Source organism: Colletes latitarsis, chromosome 10, assembly GCF_051014445.1.
Source record: "Colletes latitarsis isolate SP2378_abdomen chromosome 10, iyColLati1, whole genome shotgun sequence".
NCBI lineage: Eukaryota > Metazoa > Arthropoda > Insecta > Hymenoptera > Colletidae > Colletes > Colletes latitarsis.
The window spans coordinates 12,694,788-12,717,803 of record NC_135143.1 but is presented as its reverse complement, the minus strand read 5'-3'; the positions used below and the strand labels follow the sequence as shown (position 1 = coordinate 12,717,803).

Genomic DNA, 23,016 nt, shown 5'->3' with positions numbered 1-23,016 from the left:
AAAACTATAGAAGGATCATTTCTCCTTTATTTAGTATTCTTAGTCACACACGAACAACGAAATCCGATTGCGTACATGATAAAATAAATAAATTGATGAACGTCAATACGTGCTATAAATACCGTATACAGTATAAATATTACAATTTATAAGTTGCATAATTTCAACGACGTGCCGTGCCAGTAGATTAAAAAGTGATGCTAGGGAAAATTTAAGCGATATTATTATTTTTCGATCAATCCTTGATCTACCTCAATTTCATTCACGTGGAAACGAATAATGGTCAGTTATGTCTCCGAGTACAGCCTCTGGCCACATGCAGTCGCAACCACTGGCGATCTCTTTGACAAAAGGTTCCCAACACTCGCTGTCCCATCGTCGCCTTACCAAGTATAGAGGTCGACCTCTTTGTATGCAGTGAAATCCAGGGTGTACGCATTTCTAAAAGAAACGGTCTCGTGTTCAGTATGGCAGGAGGAGTAAAAGAGTTCTAAATGCAAGATGGAAGGACGCTAGAGAAATACTTCTTTTTAAAGAGGTTTGTAGTTGTAACCCTTTGCGATTCAATTTTTGTATCCTCACAGTTTATCGAACAGTGTGGTCTGGCCGAGGTTTTAGTAATATGTGCGAAGTAATAATGAAGTTTCAATCGGCATTGATTATATTAATCTTTTGTCACCGACACACTCCAATTTCAATTAGATAATGCCGGTAGCTTATTCCGTAGAACGAGTGAACCGCAGAGAATTAATTACTCGCAGTCAAAGTCTCGCGCGCTTACAGTTTCATCACATAATTGTAATAAACACTTGTAGCAGCTATAAAATCTTGCCTTCTTTTAGGTGTCCAAGCTCTCTTGGCATACAAAGAACAAATAAATTGCCAAGCATTGAAAGCTAATACTTCGAGTGACAGTTTCTTTTACAGATCGCAGGAATTTTTGTTAGGAGGGCAAAGAAGCGAACATTATCTATTATGCATCTACCTGCTTCGATGAACTCATAGCGTGCTGGCTGTTGTCGTGAAAAGAGTTATTTTTACAATAGACTTCGTAGTAATGCGGTGGTTGGTACTCGTACTCGATATCTTCTAATTGCACCTTTCTCTTAACGATTTCGCAAAGATTACGATAACCCTGCGGAGAAAAGTAGACTGTCAGAGACAAATTTTAAGGGGGCGTTTATTTTTCGTTGTCGCATACAAAACCGACCGACAATAAATTTCTATTATCTCTATCTAGGGGTTGCTGTTCGGTTTGTTTCTTTTCTTGTACTTCTTCGTAGTCTTCTTCCGCCAGATAAGAGACGTCCCGAAGAAGAGGAATGCTCTGACGAGGATGGTAAGAGTTTCGCGTTGTTCCATCGTCTCTTTTTGGTCGAACGTAGTAACTGGCGTTGCACCTCTTGCAGATCTCATAAGCATCGTACCCCACGATCGCGACGGCAACAAACTATAAATCACAGAGAAAGAGAGAGAGAGAGACAGGTAATAGAAATAGAAAATTTACCTTTTATACCGTCAACGTTAGTTTGTTATCTGATAAAGTGTTATTTCTTTTTTAAAAAGCAGAAATAAGAAACGGTTATTTGAAGATTCTATGGAACAAAATAAAGAAAGTGTATGGTCGTATTTGGGACACGAGTTCGTGTTTTATGATAAGAAATATGAAAAGTGAGAGTGTTAATGCTAGGACTAACGTGGACCATCAATAATCGACGATCGTTCTACCGTTTTGTCAGTTACATTATTAAACGACTGATTCACTCCACTTCCATTCCCACTTGGCAGAACCCTCCACGCACGATTTATGCTTTATCAAGTTTGATAGGTCTCTAACACTGACTGAGACCTCCGTCGAAGCTTGAATTTTAACGATGACGCAATACAATGTCACAAAATATGATTAAAGAACATCAATGTCATCAGAAACGTTGCAATTCTTTCTCGCCTAAATTGAGTAGTAACCACCTTTCTCTAAGCGGTATAACTCGTTACAAAAGCTATAATTTATCGGTAGATCTTGAAATAACCGATAACCTTGGTCGAATATTATTTATTTCGCTCAAAACTGCCATAGACGACGAGTGGAGATTACTTTTCTAGAAATTTAACGCATTTCATGGGAAGCATGGAAACAAATAAGATAAAGAGTCAAATAAAGAATCTAAGAAGAAAGATTGCCAAATAAATAAGAGATGCATATCACAATTATGAAAGAAGTTGGTTTTTTCAGTTCTTCCAACGATCCTCGAAATTCCAGTTAAGTATCGTAAAATGAGGAAGATGATGAACGTCAATTGAATAGTGACGTCAGAAATCAGCATAATGTGTTGACGAATCTTTGAAGACGATGGTAATACCGCGAAAAACAGTATGAACCGGTCAGCAAGGTCGATCGTGATTGAGCTGACGTGCTTCGCGTCGTATGATATAAATTAGTCTTCCCCGTGTCGATCACTATGATTCGCCGGTGCCTTCAAACTGACCACAGGCACGGTGTAGCATTAACGAGAAAAAAAAACAGACTAAGATATTAGAAGAGGAAGTAGCATCTTTAAAAAATGATGAATCAATTCTTGAAGCCCTTTCGTCGTTTCCTTCGTTAAAATCCTCTCCTTTTAACTGGATAAGTAGCAACGGTGTAAAACAATTATGATATCTGTTATAGTTATGCTCCAACAGTGGCTACGTCACCGAGGATCGTCAAAATGAATTAATGTTTGAGCAGAGCAACAGAAATCGTCTAAAATACATGTCCTCCTGCCGTTCGATCTCTTTCCATGCCCATAAAATGCCAGTGCGGTACAAATGTTAGGTATAAATTGAATAAATTAAAAAAGAAAAGCATTTAATTATTGTTACACGTGTATGCTCCCTTAAGGGGTTAAAGAAAAATCAGTAGCTGCTGCGAAGCAACCGAAATTAAAAGCGAATTAACACTTTTAGGAGGGGACCGGGGAGCACGGAGGGAGCCGGTGGTCAGCTTGGAACGATATCAACGCGTATTCTCCACGCGGTGGCACGTCGGTGTGCGGTAGGTAGTTATCCAATTGACAGTGCCCCCGTCTGACATAGTTCAGTCGACGGCGAACTCAGGATGATCCGACCACGTCTCTGGCAACAGTGACGTTCTTTGCACGGGTCTGCTGTTCCGCGAGCCCACCGAATACGCCGTTAACCACCGCGTGTTCAGCCTGTTAGAGACGGATCGTGGAAGAGGATCGGTCGGTGACTATCGGGGAATCGGGATGACGATTCCCGGACGGACAACGATGGACGCGATCGCGTTTTGGGACCGGGTCGCTGGTCCAGTGAGAACGAACCCGGTCAAGGTTGACCGTTGTCAGTGAACTGGTTCTTTTTTTCTGGTCGTCGATAGAGATCAACGCCCATAGGAGAGAGCTCTGACGAGCAGGATCGACGGCTACTTATCAGACAAACGCATCCGCGCGGGGAGGGGGGAGATGCGAGCGGATCGGCGCGATTGACATGGCAGCCGATCTATACTCGAATGGAACCGTGAAGTCAACGTCCGGCAGGTGAGATAAATTGATAAGGAGGCCGCGATAAGGTGATGCTCTCGCTAACACGATCTGTTAATCGTCGACTGGTGACCGCCTTCGGTCTACTGATAGATTTCAATGAACGATCCGTGATCTCAACCACTGTCGTTACGAGTTCCAAACGATACGCTTCGGATATAAAAGCCAGTCTTTAGACAGTTGGGTACTACTCGATTCAAAGAAATTCATTTTCCTTAAGGTCTCACCATAGGAATTGTTTTGATATAACGGTAGAAGGCATACCCACCGGACTAGAGTAATTTTCTAACATAAATTGTAATACATCTCGTTAAATATTACATTTTCAATGGTTGTACAGTAAAATTTTCCTATGCAGAATTATAAGAAGAGTGGATTTATGTAAAAAGAGAATTATATCGTTGAAGAATACTTCCCACTGCAGGATCTTTTCTGTATCTTCGTTTAGAACAGCTTGTCCCAGTTTCTAGAAACATCCTGTATAACGTTTCGAGCAATTAGGGGGTCAAATTTCTGGACGGTTCAACGGTATGAACCAAATAGAACAGTTAGGCGTTCAAACTCTCTGTAACTTGGCTTCTGTAGCTCCAAAAGCATTGGATATCTTCGTGAGCGATACGCTCGTTCGAGTAGGCGATTCTTTAATTGGTTGTCGTCGACTTTGGGTAAACGTTGGAAGGATAGGTGTTCTTCGTAGTAGATTCGACCAGAGCTTTTATATAACGTTTTGGAACAACTATTCTAATACATTTATATTTCCAATACTTTCAGTTGCACAAGGTTTGCTTGTCAGTTTTCTGATTTCGAAATGATTCACGAAGAACGTGCCCGAGCGTGATTTCCCTGCTTTTTTATGGCAATATTCATGACAATGAAACGGTTTAATAGCCGTTACGGCTGTCCGAGTTAATAACCAATTGACCCTCGACTGCTCGAGCAAAAGGTTCCATTGATGAGGAGTACCGGTTAGCAAAAACTTGAGGGACAGACGGTTCAAAATTTTCGTTTGTTACAGTAAAATGTTCGCCAGCTTCGTCTCGACGATCAGGCTGCAGGGAAACTGGGGTGTCCAGTGCGTCCGATAGGGATTCCCATTTTCAGAAATAAGCGGAGGAATAGGAAGTCAACCATTCCATCGTTTAATTCAGAATCGTCAGATTGTTTGTTTCTTTCATACGTGAACGCCACTTGACTCTGTCTCGATGCAAAGTCATTTCAATAAATCCGCATGGCGTCGAGAAAGTTCGTGTCAGTAATGATTCGTCTATTTAAAGAAACATGCAAGCATTGGGAACGATAGATTGAAATATCTTGACTTCGGTTATTCTTCGTTGGTATACCGTTGGAGTGTCGTTCGACATCAAGTTTTGTGGGGGAAACTTGGACGCGTGAGTAAACTAGAATGTCAGCTGAGCACACAAGACTATTGTAGTTAGAAAAATGCACTAAGGCGCAGTTGTCTGTGTTCCTCGTTTTTCCACGTTTTTCCCGGTGTAATTTTCCAGTTTCTCTTGCCTCCGTTTCATTTTCCGTGTTATCTGAATTGTCTGCTTCGCATTCGAGCCATTTATAAACCAAAGGGATTAACTACACTTTTTTTTAACTTTTTATATTCAACGTAAACTTCTTTAATAATTATAGGTATTATATATCTTATTTTAATTATATATCTACAGACCAAAATAAGACAAAACTCAAGAATATCAATTTCTCAATTGTGGCTTCATTAAAAAGTTATTAAAAAATTAAATTAAAACATTTCAAATCATCCTGAAAAAATTATTTTTGGATGCGGGAGTGAATTACAATCACTTTTGGTGAATAGACATATCCCCGAATTCCTATGCATTTTCGAGAAAAAAATTCAGTAGGTGGACAAATTTTTCGGCGAAAAAAAAAATTTCAAATCATTCTGAAAAAATTATTTTTAGTTGCGGGGGTAGATTACAATCATTTTTGATCATTAGACATACCCCCGAAATCCTACTCAGTTTCGAGAAAAAAATTCCTTACCGAAAATATAATTTCAGGCCAGAAATGACTCTCCAAAATTTTATGCGAACCTTTGAATCATCATAACTCCTGAACGGATTGGACGATTTTAATGTTTAAAAAAGCAAACTACGCGTATTTTGGTGGAGAATATGTACAAATCGCAAAAATATTCGAAAAGTTGGTCCTTGACCTCGCAAAATGAGAAAAACCCCATAAAAATGGTCCAATATTCAAACAGCCATAACTCCTACAATTGTGAATATATTTCAATGAAACTTTTTTCTGAAGTGGAGCTCATGGGTACCTACAAAAAAATATTAGACAACTTTTTTGTAGGGCGTCAAACAAAATTACTAAAAATGAAAAAGGAGTTTTTAAGCAAATTCGATAAGGGGGTGGTGCCTAAATTTTTCGACGAAAAAAAAAAATTTCAAATCGTTCTGAAAAAATTATTTTCGGTTCCGGGGGTCAATTACAATCATTTTTGGTGAATAGACACACCCCCGAAATCCTACCCACTTTCTAGAAAAAAATTCGGGAAGGTGTGAAATTTTTCAACGGAAAAAAAAATCAAATCGTTTTCGAAAAATTATTTTCGGTTGCGGGGATCAATTACAATCATTTTTGGTGAATAGACATACCCCCGAAATCTTGCGCATTTTCGAGAAAAAAATTCAATACGGTCGGAACTTTAAACGTTAATAACTGTTTAACGAAGCCTCCATCAACAAATTGGTATTCTTGACTTTCGTTTTATTTTGGCCTTCAGAATCTCCCATTAAAATTTTTCCCAGGGGTGGCCGAACACCCTGTATACTATAAATTCACAAGAAATTTTAATTTTAAAAGGAACTTTAACGAAGAATGTGTACAATTTTGTCAATGTCTTCGCTTTTCCTTTTGTGGAGTTATTTGTTCCGGTAAATGAAAGGCACATTCTATACTTTTACGTTTCGAATTCTGTTAAAGACACTGTAGTGTCGCAAACGTACAGCAAAATAAATGTTCTCGTAACTGTAAATAAAAAAAACCCCAAACGTAGACGGACGCCTGGCTTAATAACAATAATACTCGACACGATGAATACCTTGTATCATCAGTTACCGTCGCGAATTCTTCGCGGATACGTTAAAATGTCTCGTTTTCTGGAATTGTCTCAAACGTGCTGTGTTCATTGATAATTAACAATGTTCGTTCGATTGTATTTCAAAATTGCCATTGTAAACCAATCGTTCCAACTTCGTTGTCGCCACAAAACACTGTAAGACTGTTGTATACGACTTCGGTATAAATATTTTTCAACTTCAAAATCCTTTAAAAGAAGATTGTAGACTTTTTAACGAACTTTCCAAAAGCGTTACGCTCCCATTGTTGAAGCTCACTGAACTTCATCAAGTCGAGATTACCGTTCAGATGCAAGATCTTTTAATCAGAATAGACGCATTTTACGGCAGAATCGGGCAAACGATATTTTTAAGTTAACAAATGGCGCAACAGTTTGGCATGTTGAGAAGAATTGCAACAAGCCAGGCGAACACGCAACGCGTAGCATGAAATTGTGGACGGGACGCGCCTCATAAACGGGAACGATTCGCAGAGAAGAGACTATTAGACTCGTTAGTTTAGGAAATCAATTAGATTCCTCGTCCCAGGCGGCAAGGACGTACCAAGAATTCCGTCGAAAGTTTACGTGACATGTTTACCGTCGTTTCTACATGCTATTCGCCCCACATTGCCAGGTCCGAACCAACAAGTGCTCTAATCATTCTGTTTTCCACTTTGCAAAACTGGACGCTATATTTCTCTTTCAATCTGCAAGCGATTATGGCTCGGCTGAGCACAATGATTGTATAATTTTATCTCTTGGAATCGGTTGTTCAAAACCAGAGATTCGACGAGGTCAGGGTTCAGCGAAATGACCAGAAACAGGAAAATAAGCTTCTGGAACACAATAAGTGCTTGGTACGCTTTGAAGCTTTTGCGATATCGAATGCTTTACAGAGAAGTGAATCATTTGGAGTGATCATTTGTAGTAACTTGTTTGCAAGTTTGTTACTGAGCCCACTCGTTAATTAAAATATAATTAGACTAATATATGTTTTGTTTTGTGGACTGTACCTCGGTACTTTCTGTTCGTAGAGCAAACTGTTCATATTGCTGCAGAAGTTCTAGCAGTGAACGACCTATTTTGGTTGAAAGTTTAATTTGCTGGCCAGAACAGCGACTTTAATTCAAGTTTGTAGTCGGCATGGCTAGCTACCTACGTTCGTCTTGCACGATCCTATCAACATTTTCTTTCTCTACCCTTTTCTTCCTCATATAAACTAATAAAGGATTGAGGTAATAAATATTTTCATAATATATCTCGAAGAAAATATTCGTTGCTGCAGATATGCTTCTCCAAAGTATTTGGGATTTGAATTAATATCACCAGAAGAATTTAAATTGTAAAGTAGAAATATGCAAGATACCCTTCACGGTATGTCATACTTAAGACAAGAAGCTTATTGAAGCTATATAAACGAGGAATGCACACGAGTTCCATGTGTTTAAAGAGACAATTAGATCATACTGGCAAGACATTTTCACTAAGATGGATTTAAACCTGTTAGCAGGCCGCGAATGACGTGTACAAAAATATAATCTCTATCCGCCGGTCGACTTATATGTTTAAATTATACAACAGACGTATATTTAATACCTTTTCCTACTTCAGCGTTATTTAGTTTCTCAGTTACAATTTTCTTCATTGTATTTTCAAATGTTTGACTCTTATCTAAAGTATTCAAGTACTAAACAAAGCAAAGATTTCTTAGAAGCAAAGAGGGCCAGCAGCTGAAAACATCCAACGGTCCATTCCCTATCAGATTATTTTTAGATAGCAAGATAGGGTCTACCCCTTGATGCTGGCTAAAAATAGCCAGTAAGGCCAATCCAGCTCCAATTATTCCATTTAGGTATTTAGGTGACAATCGACTGACCGCCAATTTAGAAATATTCCACACGCTGACAGCCCAGGGACCTCAGGCAGAGATGCGGACGAATGCAAATAATATGTTAGCTAGTCTGGAGAGTATCGGGTCGAATGCATCTTATAATTTATGCTTGGAAGAATTGTATTTTAATCCTTTTTAACATTGTTAAAATCTTCCTAAATGCATGTAGGAAATACGACAATCAAGATACTTTTGATATTTGAGAGTGACTTTTAACGATGTCTCTAAATAGAAATGAGTTTATATGCCTGAATATTATTTGCAGATTATTTGAATGACTCTAAACGTTGAAAAATTGCTGCAAAGGATTGTGGAAAATTATGTATTTGAGCTTGTTACACGCGTTGGATGAAATTACAAATTTCAATGTGTACTAATCTTTAAAAAAAAAAAATCTAATATAACTAAGACTAGTTCTGAAAGCTTCAATGTGTTCAACTCTGTAGGTTGCATTTGTACTCTACAACAATATCAGTATACAATGTAGCAGCATTTGCTACATTCTGATGGTTTTTGTCCAACGAACGAGTTTAAACGCGAAGCCTGATAATATGCAACCAGTGTAACGTGGCTGTTTCTTTGGGTGTAGAATCGCGGGCAGCATGAGGCAACGTAAGACCGGTACGCTTGGCGCCGCGGCGCCTATATCTACGGAAGAAGAGAGGCTGAAGTTCCAAGACAACAGGTTCTTAACGACTTTGGTACTTGGCAAAAATAGGTGAGTACGCGTATTGTATTTTCTCTCGTTAAATCGTTCTTCCAGCGATTCTCTGTTCGTCGAATCGCGTTTCGATCCCAGTTCTAGAACACTTGTTCTAAAACGTGACACATCGATTTCAAAGGAATCGACATCTGTCTTGGATCAGTAATGATAGATCATTAAGCGTGATCACGTGTTCTTTTCATCGTTCTTCGAAGGGAATTTTATCAGAAACGGTACCGTTCAAGTACTTCCTTTCCTTAACTATATTCAAAAACGACCTTAATCTTTTCAGAATCTATCATCATTTTTCAATGACAAATTACGAGCTATTTCTTGAACCAATTTTCGTCAGTCTCTTACATCAAACAGTAACATCATAATATTTATCTTACGCCCGCTAATCGCGATAATAGTTTGCCCATTTGTTAAAGCTGTACGTGGCACGGTAAAATTAGACATGGAAACACTAAATTTAAGCGCAATTCGCGTTGGAAATTAACACGCGCGTTTAACATTCTTTTGAACGGGTTATTACGGTCCGGCACGGGGAACACGGAGACGTACTAATAATTCGATGGTAAACAACGTAAGTTTTCTTAATGACGTAGCAGTACGTTCATGATAATTAAAGTTCTTAAAGGCCGCGGGCACGCTACATCAGCGAAGATCACGGTTGCGTGCGCAGTATTTATAAACGTTTTGCAATTCAATTTGTTTATCGACGTTTTAACGCAAAGTTTCTCTTTCGACATTTTCGTCAGTTACAAAACCCTAATTGGCATTGAAAGAGCATTCCATTACTGGTAACAATGAAGCCAATTTATTTTTTATAACTCTTTTATTTCAGGAGCGGATCCAGAGGGGCGGCCGTCCCTCCCTCGAGAATAATGAATCTCTAAAAAAATATATTTACTATTTATTTTACATTACTTTACGTATGCACTTACATAAATCATTTTAAGCCCCCTCTTCCAAGCAAGTCTGGATCTGTTTCTATACTATTTTAAAGTTCGAAACCTGTTTGAATTTTGCAATTCGTTAGTAATAGAATGTTCCTTTCAAACTCTGTTAATTCTTTTACGAGAAGGGCAATTGTTCGAACTTTTCGTTTCTAATCGATCCTTGGAAGTTTAACAAATTTCAATATTGAATATTTCGTAAACGAATGTTTAGTATACGTTTGAGCAACCTTACCATAATGAAGTAATTTATTCGATTCATGACGATTATGTTTTCCTTCGTGCCTCGTGTACAGCGGAAGCCTTCGTTTCGAAATCGTAAGTCGAGCCACTATTGTACAAACGAGCCTTCGTCGATCTCGTTTTATATAGCGCACAGGATCCAAGCAGATCGAATCGCCTGTCATTTCCAAGCTGGAAAAATCGTCGTCAGAGATCCCCGTGCAAATAACGAAATCTGATATCGTGACAGACCTGTCGCGTTCGATTACCGACCGTTTAATTGAATTCTGCAATCGTGCTGATCGAAACAAATATCGGTATCTACGGGTTCGCGCTATTCAACGCCATCGTCGGTCAGTCACTTCTCTCTTTCTCGCTCCCTTTGTCTCGTCTCCGTGCGTGTTTATTTCATCGTCCGCGCTGTCCTTCCCCCCGTTCGTCTTTTCTTACGTTTCTCTGCCATTGCTGTCTCCGATTCAGTTACTGTTGTCCTTGTCGCTCTTACTAGGCCATCTCTTTCTTTCTCCGCCTTTCTCCGCCGCGATTCGCGTCTCTCTTTAACGCGCTTCTCGATATACGCGCGAACGACGACGAAAGCACTTCAATTACTAATCGCGGCGAGCGTGCTGTCGACGAAGTTTGTGGTGGGATTCCACTTTGACAGACGGGCCAGGATTAACCTTAATATCGCGGTCACGTATCACGCGACGCTCGTTCTCTCGCCGAAAAAATATTTCCAACCGTTCCGGCAGTAGCGACGGAACGCGCGCGCCAGACTGCAGTGCTTATGCCGGATAAATCGTAATCTCTGGCCACTCGACGCCCACCGGGAAACTCCGGTGAGTAAAGGCCCGACAGAGATTTTCGGGAAAGATTCACGAGATCGCGTTGGTGTTCGGTCTTCCTTCGATATATTCATTAATACAGTTCGATACGCGCCGTCCCCGATCATTCGACCGATATCGGCCGGAAGCGAGACTTGGAATTTTCCCCGCGCTTCTATTTAACTCGTTCATTTCCAGATGAAATTTCGAGAAATTTCACCCATTTTTCTAACCTCGCCACATTTGTTTTTCTTAACATTTTACCCTGGGAATTAATTTTTCTAGCTTCTGATTAACCCCACGAAAGGCAAAGCAAAGAAATCGACAAAATAATATACATTCTTTCCGTGAAATACTAAGTATTATAAATTCCTCTTGTTTTAATTTAGTCTATTTAAATTTGTAGGGTGGTGTATGTGTAGAATGTGGATGGAAGATTATGTTGGATTGGAGGAGTATTGTCTGGATGCATGGATTGTACGAGTTTTAGAGGGTAGCATAACCTATTGTAATCCTGATTTAGAAACAATAAAATTCTATTTTATTTTATTCTAACATACACTTTTTTTTTAAGGTCCCCCTTAAAATTTAAATTTCTGTTTGTCAATTTACAGCGTTGAGTATAATTATTAAGGAAATGTATTTTAACAACTTCAATAAGTGGAGTTAATTACTTTAGCTTGTAAATGGTTCACATGTAGGTGACGTGGCAATCGCGTTAATCTAGGGTGCGTATTCTAAACTAGAAACATTTTAATTATCCTATGAATCGAAACCACGTTTTTATCTCCAATATCTTTTTAGGGGTTTACAACTGAAGACGAAATTTGATTGGATACTTTTTTTTTAAATTCCTTTGGGCAGATTCTGAATAATTGTGTAACGGTAATTCAAGGAGTAAAGACAGAGAAAGTTCAATGGTTTAAGAATAGAATTTATGACGCAGGCTGTTCCTTTCTCGAAAAAAGATCAATCTACTTAAATGAATCGGATTGGGTGCTTGTGTAGGCTGCGTCGACGCTTTGTCGACGCATTTATTTTGACAAGATTACATGTAATTGAGACTTGATAAACACAATGTCGTGGCCTCTTTAATGCAATCCAGCCCTAATGCATGCATTGTTTGTGGATACAAACCGGTCTGATGTTTTCCTTCGTTCAACGATTTTACGTATTGATTTACATTTAGCTCGACTAATCGAGGAATGCTTTTGTTCTTTTATTGCAATATCTTTATGGTAGGCATCATCTTAGTTATTGTATGAAACCCACATACTACAAATGCAATATAGTGCATATGAAATCTCAACGTTTAAACGTTGAGGTGGGCCACACGTTCGTCGCTGCGTCAAATAATAATCAACAAACTATAACATAAATCGTCAGGAAGTAGGAAATGTGTATCAAAACCGATATCGGGGATGATTGACATACAGTCAGTCACGAGTTTTCGTACACCCCCTAAAACGGTCGTTTTAAAGAAAATAAGCAACAATTTCATATAATATTATGTTTATGTATTAATATGTACAATATTATTAATTAACCTATTTAAAAATGTATTATTTTTTAAGAATATTTTATGCAATAAGAAAAAAGCGAAATATGTATGTCACAAAAATGTTCGGACACTAAAATATGAAGTTAGTACATCTAGTAAATCTAGTAAATTTTTGTTACATTAATATTTTGTCGATCTTCCTTTTGCCTCTAAAACTGTTTTTAATCTTCTTGGCATAGAATGGACTAATTTGTATTCATCTTCCAATGCAGTTTTAAGGCTTTGTTTATTTGTAATCTTATGCTTACTAATTTTGCGTTCTAAATAATCCCATACGTGCTCTATAGCATTCAAATCTGGTGATTGTGGCGGTGAAAAAAGTTGTTTCGAGACATTGTACAGTATCCATTCCCGAATAACATGAGCTGTATGCTTAGAATCTTGGTCTTGTTGGAGAATCCAGTTGCTTTCCAGTCCCAATTTTGCCGCATCATTTTTTAAGTGGCTTTTAAGTATATCTAAATATACCCATCGATCCATAACAGATGTATAAATACTAAACTCCCAACTCTCGAGGCTGGCATTGAGCTCCAAACCATAACGGATCCGCCACATGTTTTAAAGTTGGTACCAGGTTTTTCAAATCAAATGCTGCGTCGATTTTTCTCCATATTTTGCCTTTTCCATCGCCTCCAAAAATATTATACTTACTTTCGTCAGTGAATAATACTCTCTCCCAAAATTGTATATTCTCGTTTTCATGTGTTTTTGCGAATTCAATTCTCTTAGAACGGTTGATGTCACTGACTAAGGGTTTCCCCCGCGGCACGTGACCACGATATCCAGATTTTCTTAAAATTCTTCGAATATTTTCAGGGTGTACTGTTTTTCCAAAATCATTTTCTACCTCTGCTGCTTTTTTTGGAACACTTACTCTTGGATCTTGGCGAATAATTTGCAGTAATTTGTAGTGTTTTATTTTCATATTTACCAGTTATTTTGAATTTTTTTATTATGTACTGAATAGTAGAATGTTTTCTGCCCACAATGTTAGCAACTTCACATAGAGATTTCTTCTCCTTGTACAATTAAACAATTAATTCCCGCATTTCAACGTTTGTTTCTCTCCTGGAAGCACTCATTGTCGCTAAATGATTGTTAAACATCTTTCAACTGAATCACGTCGTGACAATGTAAACAAAACATTATCGAGGAAGCCCAGGTATTATGTTCCAAAAATTTACTAGATTTATTAGATTTACTACCTTCGTATTTTAGTGCACGAACAATTTTGTGACATACATATTTCGTTTTTCCCTCATTGTATAAAATATTCTTGAAAAAAAAACAATAAATTTTTATGTAGTTTAATTAATAATATCATACATAATATTATACGAAATTGTTTATTTTCTTTAAAATTACTATTTTGGGGGGTGTACGAAGACTTTCGTGACTGACTGTAGTCTCTTATCTGATTCCTCGTAAAAAGAGTTTTACAAAACAAACGTTCTTCGCAGGAAAATTTCGCCGGACGTTCTGCCCTCCTGTTCCCCGGGTATATTCCGGCAGAAGTCTTTCCGCGCCTCGACGCCGCCGAGGAACACCGCTGCAAGCTTAGACTCCGCCGCGGCGAACAACCATAATCGCGCAGGCGTCGATCCGAGTGGTCCACGTGAGCCGAAAACATCTAACAATAGCAGTCGCACAAAGTGCAGCGTGTTACTGCTCGCGCGAGGCGCCCGGGGTGCCAGCAAGCACGCGCGTCTTGGCACGGCACTGGCGAACAAAATGGCGTCCTCGAGCTCCACCACGGTCGTGCAGGGCTGGCCGAACACCAAGGACGACTACGAGCTCAAAGAGGTTATTGGTGAGTAACGTTGCCCCTTCGCTTTTTTCATCGCCCCCGACCTAGTACAGGCTCCGCGGGCTTCTCCTCTACGACCGTTTCTCTGTCTCGCGAAATACAATCACCGGGTCTTCGTCGACGAACCCTTACTACTTTCTTGACGTTATCGAGGGAGTTTCCAGATTCGTCGAGAACGAACGTTAAAGGGAAAAACGTGATCTCGAAGTCGTAACGGTCGTCGTTATATTTCTACGCGAAACGCGACGGCGGTCGATCGCGACACGTTGTCTACGATTACGCGGCCATCTCTCTTGCTCCCGTTCCCTGTGCTCGCTGTCTCGCTCCCACTCGAGGATGCACGTATACCGGTGTCCGATACGTCCTAACCTAGTTAACATGCTGCGAAAGGGAGCCAACAATTATGCCGCATGCGGAATTCGCGCGGTGGTCGTCTTGCGAACGATTGTGAATCGGTACGAGGCTAAGATATCGCAATACGAAATGCGAAATAGGTTATGTCGTCGGTTGTTGTTCGGTGATCGTATCCGTTGCGAATATTTGTCGAATGGGAGGAAACTTTGGGAATATTCTTTAGCAACAAACGTTTAAAACGTTCGAGAAGCACGATGCGGAATTAATTGTTGGAAATGCGATGACAATACATCTCTAAACTGCAGATATTTTGTTATTTAACTTTAAAGGCAGACGTATTTTGTTCAATCCATTCTTAGTAAATTATATTAGAATAAATCGTTTTTTTTTTTTCTGAAAGAAAAGTCTGATGAACGAAACCTACTTGACTGCGTTAAAGTCTGTTTAATTCTTTCTCCGAGTTTCCACCAAGGAAATCGACGAGTTTCGATGTTAATCAAAGAATCGTGTGAAGTGAACTTAATCTGCAATTATGTGCCCAGCTTTAGTATATATAGTTCATCGTGCAGTGGCACGTGGCGTCGATTGTGACGTTTAATGCGTCAAACAGAGTGGGGCAAATTTTATTCGCGGATAACGAATAAAAGTTTTGGGGTAATTCGCAAACTTCTATTTACGTTTCACACGTAAATTTGTTTAAAAGTTACAAACATATAAAATAAACAAATAAAATATAAAAGTACGTTTACGAATAAATTTTAAATTTGTATTCGTTATTCGCGAATAAAATTTGCCCAACGCATCAAAGTACTGAATAAATTTTGTCGATTTTTAGACATTTCTCAATACTAAATTTTTCCAAAATCTTCAATGAATATTTAACACGTTGTCTGCTGTGTAACCTGCCAGTGGATGATGCCTTTTTTTAAACAAATTTCTCGACTCCTGAATAAAGAATTCTTTTATTTACTATAATTACTATAATATCGATATGTTAATTTTTGCAGAACAATTTGTACATTTAAAAGAGCACTTACATAATGTTTGTCAGAACCTTGTAGGCTACTAATGTGTTACACACATAGTAAAAATTCTATTATACAATCTATTATAAATACAATATGTTATTCTAAATATTTGCGAGCTTTATTTTATAACCGTTAAAAAAGTGTTCGTTTAATATTTTTTAAACACATGTTGCACCCGGAAATTCTATTGTTAAGTAATTATTTACGTGGTCATTAAATCTCCGTGGTTTGTATTCTAATGTTTTTATTTAATTGCAGGTGTGGGTGCGACCGCCGTGGTACACGCAGCATTTTGCATTCCACGACAGGAAAAATGCGCGATCAAAAGAATAAACTTGGAAAAATGGAACACAAGTATGGACGAGCTGCTGGTGAGCATCGTTGCGTTTAATTTTGTCAGAAAAAAGTATTGCAAAATTTTCTGATGACGCATCGATGTGTGCTGAGTAACGCATTGATTCATATAGATTATTTATATTATCGAAATTATCGGTCATAAGTGATCTGTAAATAAATCTCATTGCGTATTCACGATAAAATCAACTATATTGTTCGATAAGATAACGTTGCAATAGTTATTATCGTATTCGTTCCGATTGTATTAATTCATAGATTTTATATTTTGCAACTGTTACGTGTTTGTAAATTTTTTTTAAACACACTACGTGGATAAATTTCTCTTGCTCTTGGCGAATGAAAAATCTGTCTCGTTTCGTCTAATTTTTCATTTATGATCGACGTTAGATTTTGGAGCGAAATATCTGCGACGCCTAACTATTTCTGTCGATGTTCAGGCATTTCTCAATACTAAATTTATCCGAAATCTTCGATGAATATTTAACACGTTTTCTGCTGCGTAACCTGTCGGTGGATCATGCCTCTTTTTAAAAGAATTTCTCGACTTCTGAATAAAGAATTGTAAAGCCTAATAACGATATGTATTATCTTCTGCAGAAAGAAATACAGGCCATGTCCTCCTGCAACCACGAGAACGTTGTCACGTATTACACGTCTTTCGTGGTGAAGGAAGAGCTCTGGCTTGTTCTAAGGCTGCTAGAGGGTGGTTCTCTGTTGGATATTATCAAACATAAAATGAGAACCACTAATTGTAAACACGGGGTGTTCGACGAAGCAACGATAGCTACCGTGTTACGAGAGGTGCTCAAAGGCCTTGAATACTTTCACAGTAACGGGCAAATACACAGGTATCTCTAAGCAATTCTTTCTTTGCCTTTCCTAATCGTTTTAACCGCCTTTCGTGCTAAACGGATCAAAGAATATTAAAGACGTTCCTAAGTTCGTTCTGAAAAAAAAAACTGGTCCTTCCGATGAAGCACAAAGTGAATGTATCTGATGCCCGTATACATATAGACAAATTTTAATAACAGAATAATATTAGGGACATAAAAGCCGGTAATATCCTACTAGGAGAAGATGGCACAGTGCAGATCGCTGATTTTGGCGTCAGTGCTTGGCTCGCAACAGGTCGAGATTTGAGCAGACAGAAAGTCAGACACACCTTTGTGGGGACACCATGCTGGATGGCACCAGAGGTCATGGAGCAGGTGAGAGAGGAAAGTAACATTACAACTTCTTAGCTTGCGTTTTTTGTGACAATATTTGTCTTGCATTCGTTTAGCGTACGCTATTTGTTAGGCATTGAAAATCGTATTAGGAAATAGAGGCTTGAAACTAATTTCATTCGCCACTTGGTTACTTTCATTTTCATGCAATATCTTTATATTCCATAGTAACGAAACGATTCACGAAATTATTGCTCGGTCATAAAATTCCGTCAAGCATGCACGTTAAATAATAGTTGTCTTTCTCGAACAAGCATAAACCAGGGGATTGCAAACTGGCAGTCTTTCATAAACAAATCTTACATAAATTTCTTTGAAGATAAAACATTATTTAGTCCTTACGAGTTAAATAAAATATCGACTATATTTCGTATAACGTTTTTAACTGGATTTACGTTATGCGTTTGTTTACTTTGACTTTCATTTTATTCGATTTGCAGAAAGTAAACGATGTTTTATCTTAAAGAAATTTTTCCGAGGCGAGCAATTTGCACAATGAATTACTAACAAATCCAATAATTTTTATTGTAGAAGTTACGCGATAGAACAATTTTTTTTTTTTTATTTCTTTGCGTATCGAGCAAGGCATGTTAAAACTTAGAAGCACGTTTTAAACTTATTGCCGTTCTAGTCCAACAAGTGCCTTGTAAAATCAATTATAATATGCACATAACTTTGCAGGACCATGGCTATGATTTCAAAGCAGACATTTGGTCTCTGGGCATTACCGCGATCGAGATGGCCAGTGGTACAGCTCCATACCATAAGTATCCGCCGATGAAAGTGCTAATGTTAACGTTGCAGAACGACCCGCCGACTTTGGATACCGCCGCCGATGATAAAGATCAATACAAAGCGTACGGTAAAACATTCCGAAAAATGATCGTCGACTGTTTACAGAAAGATCCGACGAAGAGGTAGGGATTAGCTTAAATTTATCGTCTTCGCTATAAAAAATTCGTGCAACGATCACCGACGTTAAACAATTTTGTAGACCAACAGCGACGGAGCTACTGAAACATCCTTTCTTCAAAAAGGCGAAAGATAAAAAATACCTGCAGCAAACCTTAGTAGCCATTGGTCCTAGTCTGGAGACTCGCGTGCAGAAGGTAAGTCTACCGATACCAAATAGTTTCGTCTATTCGCAGGTTTGGAATCGCACAGTGTATATGATTCCTCATAATTATTGTTTTTCAGGCTTCGAAAAGACAACCGGGCACGTCCGGTCGCCTACACAGAACAGTCACAGGCGAGTGGGTTTGGTCCTCGGAAGAGGAGGAAAGCGGAGCCTCTAGTGGCGATGAAGGCAAAGAGGCTTTACCAGTCAATACGATCGAAAATCCTAGTAGCGAGGAAGAGCCCGATGAAGAGTTCTATGGGCAAGTGAAATCTGCGCCAAGTCAGCTTCTTGTGCAAGCTACCGAGCAGAATATTCCCATAAACTTGGTGTTAAGATTACGGTACGCGATACTGAGCACTCTGTGCTTACTTCAGTTATGCCTAGTTTTCCTTCCAATTTTCCTATTGGATCACTTCTAACAACACGAATTTAAGTATCCTATACTATTTAGTCCTGTTTTTATTGCAGACGCCCCGAAACACACTTCACCTTTGAAGACAGTCCTGAGTATGTTCCTTCCTTATTCTCAATATTGTTTCCACAATCACCGTTCGATACTTTCTCAATTCGCGATGAATCGTATAACATCGCGATGCGACTTTTAATTACAAAGGACGTTTCTATTATAGAAACCAGAAACGAGAGCTTAATGACATTAGATTTGAATTCGCGGTCGGAGTGGACTCCGCCGAGGGCATCGCAGCAGAACTAGTCGGAGCAGGTTTAGTCGATGGCAAGGACATTGTTGTAATAGCAGCAAATTTACAGAAACTAATAGACAGTGCCGGCCAGTTACGAACAGTAACGTTTTCACTGGTACGTTAATCTTTATTGACGTTAGAATTTGCTTGTTTCGAGTCTCGGATAAGATGGGTTAATAATAAATTATTTTCCAGAATTCTGGTCACGCAGCCAACGAAGTGCCAGACGACAAAGCGTTAATAGGATTTGCTCAGATCTCCATCACTGATTAAACAAACTTCCATCTCGCGTTCTGAAGTCTCAGGATACAGTTCTTAACCACCGTTCAGAGAATGGGAAGTATCAAAAGCTCATCGGTTCCTTCCTGATGGCTGGGAGTAACCGACTACAAGAGGATAGCTCCAAGAAACTTACGAAATCATAGCACACCTTTCTGTATCGCACTTTTTTTTACAGCTTTTGCTACTTTCACTTCTTCCGAGTTCGAAATAAAGTGCGACAGAGCATTAGACACAGGGCGTAGGTATACAAGACCTCCGTAATAAACTGTACGTCGGTTACCACGAACAACTTGGCAGTGTATTCAAAAGCCGCGTGCAGACAGATCGTCAGGTAACTACGAGTTTGTAAATGTATTTTTTTTTTGAACCCTCTTGTTCCCGTAAAGTTTTAGAAACCTAAAGGTACTAAGATTCTCAATACTACACTTTTAATGAACACCGTGACCTCGACTAATTAAATAAAAGTTTAGTCATTAGCGCCGTTAGTAAAACAGTTGACGTTAAATATTATTTTGTTCTATGAGATGTAATTTAAGGTAGCGAGAGGGTTAAATCGAATTTTAATCGCTGAACTCGAATCATTTGCGAATCTTGGTGCGTACGCGATTATGCACGCATAAATAAGGCACGCAGAACGGACAAAAGGAACAGTATCATCCGTACTGGCTTAAATATCCACTTGCTCTAATCATTAATGGCTGTAGTTCCATATATTCTCAATCTATATCATTCATATTACATTAATTCCTGTAAATATTAGTATTCGAATCGTTTGTTAAGTTTACCATTCTATAAGAAATACGAACACAGAATTTCAAATAACTAAGCAAATGAGTGGCAAATTTGTGTTCGGAGATGCTCAAACATTTGACTTACTTATTTGGGGTAGCAGGCAAACACACATTCTTATACACAGTTAAGAATTTAGTTACAGACATAGGATGTATGCTGAACATGTTTAACGCATTCTGTACTAAAGCGGTCATCAATTTCTTGTATAATACATAAATTGTTATCGTATTTCCTTATGCTTGAACGCTACAGGATCCGTAGAACACGCGAAAGTACTAATGGAACGTGTTTTGTACTTAATTAAATAGATTTACGTTAGCGGATTTATTATTTTACGGCTTCGTAGAGGCGGACAAGTTAGCCGAGAAAATGTTCCACGTGTCTTAAAAAAAAAAAGTTTTAGAAAATGAGCACACAGATATCTTTAGAGCAGAACTGTCAACCCTTTGCAGTTTTATTTTGCACCGGGCTCAACATTGTATACAATTGTACTCTGTGCCGAACGCGATATAGAATTTCTTATATAACAATTATTTATATGCGTTAAAAATATTTGTTACAGTGTTAACCCTTTGCACTTTATTCGTTCGACATATTGAAATATAGTTTTGTAAAGGACCAAAAAATGTGAAAATTGTGTTCTATCGTTAGTGTACCACTTTTTAATTTAGAAGTAAAATAAATCAATCTTGCAAAGGGTTGTAAATAAAAAAAAAAAAAAATAAAAAAAAAAAATAGAATGCGTCGGAGTCACATTATAAAATTTACCGCGAGGGTGCGACAACTTAATACTCGTTCAACCTGCAGTTGAAAAAAAAATCGAAGTCGATCACGAATTAGGCACGAAATGAGTACATTATTGCGATTAGGTTACTTCAAAATCAATGTGATTCTGGTATTTAAGATGATAAAGGAAACAAATATTTTTTCGCAACGTTAGGAATCGATAACGAAAAACGTATCCGAAAATAAATTTGTTCGATTGAGTATTTATTGCTTGAAGGGGGTTTTGTGAATAAAGTCTACGATTAATCTCACGAATAAACATTTTTTTTTTTTATTTTTTAGAAATTCTTTTATCTATTATAAAAAACGAGGATTAATCGTCCAAGTTTTAGCATATACCAAACAGATTTTGATAAATTTGTTTGTATTTGTTATCATATGCTTGCGAGTAAATGTTACCGAAAAAATGCTATTGTTCATCGACTGGGATGTTTCGCTTGTTACTTTGTCTAATTTTACGTTTGCGCGAACGATTAGTCGACTGTAATCGATCTAGAAACTTAACACAGTGCTTACCAATTTTAATCCTCAAAAGTACACTGATAGACGACCAAATTAATAGTTGTATAATTTAAAAAGTATTGTAATCATCAAAACGAAGTTGTTTCATGGTTTCCATAGTGTCAATCGTTCTACAGATTCGAAAAGATTTTGAATTAAGATGAGTTTATTGCAGGTACTAAAATGAATTGAAATAACACTTTGGAGTGTAATTAACGGTTGTTTAATGTTTTCTGTTATTTTTGAAGACCAAAAATACATGAAAGAATCGATGTTTCAAAAGATTTACAGAATAATATCCTTTTTAAATGGTCATGGAAAATTAATTTTGAATAGTAAGCATCGTGTTAGCGCAAACATTATTTAATTATTTAATTTCGAAGATTCCTTTTTTAATGAACTGTGTTGAGATTATGTGATAAGATAATGAAAACTAAATTTTAATTGAGTCTTAGCAAATCAATTGTTTTTGGTAAAAATAGTAATAAATTTTTATGAAACCAAAGATTCGACTTTAAGAGTATTTTATATAGTGAACAATGTGTGCCGGAAAATGATTTTTTGTGTTATTCTTTATTTTTATGGATACGTGACAAAATAGTTGTCACAGAATAAGTACTTGAGCGATTCATCACAACTACAAGTACAATTTCATGTAAGAACGTTTTCTTTTGGGTCTTTTTTGGTTGAATCTACAAATTGCCAACGACATAACAAGGTCCATGACCCCTTTTACTCCTTCCTTAACTATTACTCACCCTTTGACGCTCTGCAGGATCCTGGGGGGCCCCATATAGAAGTGGGATGAGTAGATTCGACCAAAGTGGGCCCGCCAGCTTCCCGGAAGTTCTCCGCACCAGACCACTACAAAGGTAGTGGTAGGAAAAGCTTAAATTAACGAAAGAAAATTAATAAATTAAGAAAGTAATTACGAACAACGTTAACGATGCAACCGTAAAAATTATCGATGGATTATAATTTTACCAATGAAAACCAGTGCAATGATTTATTTGATGCCATTTAATTTTTCTTTATGGCATTTTCATCCGTTTCTGACCGTTTCTAAGATACAGGTTGTCCCAGTTAGACGATACGATCACGCGTGCGCCCATCGTTTGAAATCCAAACCCCACGGGAATCTTCTATAGTTTTATTTCAGTCTCGATAGAGCGAATCGCGTTTAACCAACGGTCTTCTGTGCCACTGTTACAAAATAGATTGTTATAAAAGATGTAGTGGCTAAACAAATCCTATTAAAAA

At 38.0% G+C, this 23,016-nt stretch overlaps 2 protein-coding genes across 5 annotated transcripts; one reads left to right on the top strand and one right to left on the bottom strand.

Annotated features, from left to right (window-relative positions):
• Positions 1-58: 58 nt before the first annotated feature.
• On the bottom strand, positions 59-10,825 carry LOC143347177 (uncharacterized). 2 transcript variants are annotated; one of them, XM_076776143.1, is made up of 5 exons: positions 10,691-10,825; positions 10,431-10,609; positions 1,211-1,450; positions 986-1,135; positions 59-441 (listed from the first exon to the last, which is right to left on the bottom strand). In XM_076776143.1, exons 2-5 carry the CDS (start codon positions 10,455-10,457, stop codon positions 259-261), a joined length of 600 nt encoding a protein of 199 aa, XP_076632258.1. In that variant the 5' UTR covers positions 10,458-10,609; positions 10,691-10,825; the 3' UTR covers positions 59-258. The 2 variants fall into 2 exon arrangements, with proteins under 2 accessions (XP_076632258.1, XP_076632259.1); XM_076776144.1 differs by lacking the exons at positions 10,431-10,609; positions 10,691-10,825 and adding an exon at positions 1,698-2,967.
• On the top strand, positions 3,094-22,261 carry LOC143347176 (serine/threonine-protein kinase OSR1). 3 transcript variants are annotated; one of them, XM_076776140.1, is made up of 11 exons: positions 3,094-3,539; positions 9,123-9,251; positions 14,263-14,612; positions 16,250-16,362; positions 16,946-17,196; positions 17,391-17,556; positions 18,256-18,491; positions 18,569-18,683; positions 18,772-19,034; positions 19,324-19,510; positions 19,591-22,261. In XM_076776140.1, exons 1-11 carry the CDS (start codon positions 3,490-3,492, stop codon positions 19,666-19,668), a joined length of 1,938 nt encoding a protein of 645 aa, XP_076632255.1. In that variant the 5' UTR covers positions 3,094-3,489; the 3' UTR covers positions 19,669-22,261. The 3 variants fall into 3 exon arrangements, with proteins under 3 accessions (XP_076632255.1, XP_076632254.1, XP_076632256.1); XM_076776139.1 differs by having other exon boundaries at positions 17,391-17,567; positions 18,258-18,491; XM_076776141.1 differs by lacking the exon at positions 3,094-3,539 and adding an exon at positions 4,821-4,930 and having other exon boundaries at positions 17,391-17,567; positions 18,258-18,491.
• Positions 22,262-23,016: the final 755 nt, after the last annotated feature.

Excerpts from the sequence above, each read along its gene's own strand:
- LOC143347176 (XM_076776139.1), top strand. The coding sequence starts at position 3,490 with ATGGCAGCCGATCTATACTCGAATGGAACCGTGAAGTCAACGTCCGGC. Across the intron at positions 18,492-18,568 it reads CAGAAAGATCCGACGAAGAG|ACCAACAGCGACGGAGCTAC; the intron begins GTAGGGATTAGC and ends ACAATTTTGTAG. Across the intron at positions 18,684-18,771 it reads TGGAGACTCGCGTGCAGAAG|GCTTCGAAAAGACAACCGGG; the intron begins GTAAGTCTACCG and ends ATTGTTTTTCAG.
- LOC143347177 (XM_076776143.1), bottom strand. The coding sequence starts at position 10,457 with ATGAATCGAATAAATTACTTCATTATG. Across the intron at positions 1,451-10,430 it reads GAATAAATTACTTCATTATG|TTTGTTGCCGTCGCGATCGT; the intron begins GTAAGGTTGCTC and ends TGTGATTTATAG. Across the intron at positions 442-985 it reads CTATGAGTTCATCGAAGCAG|AAATGCGTACACCCTGGATT; the intron begins GTAGATGCATAA and ends CGTTTCTTTTAG.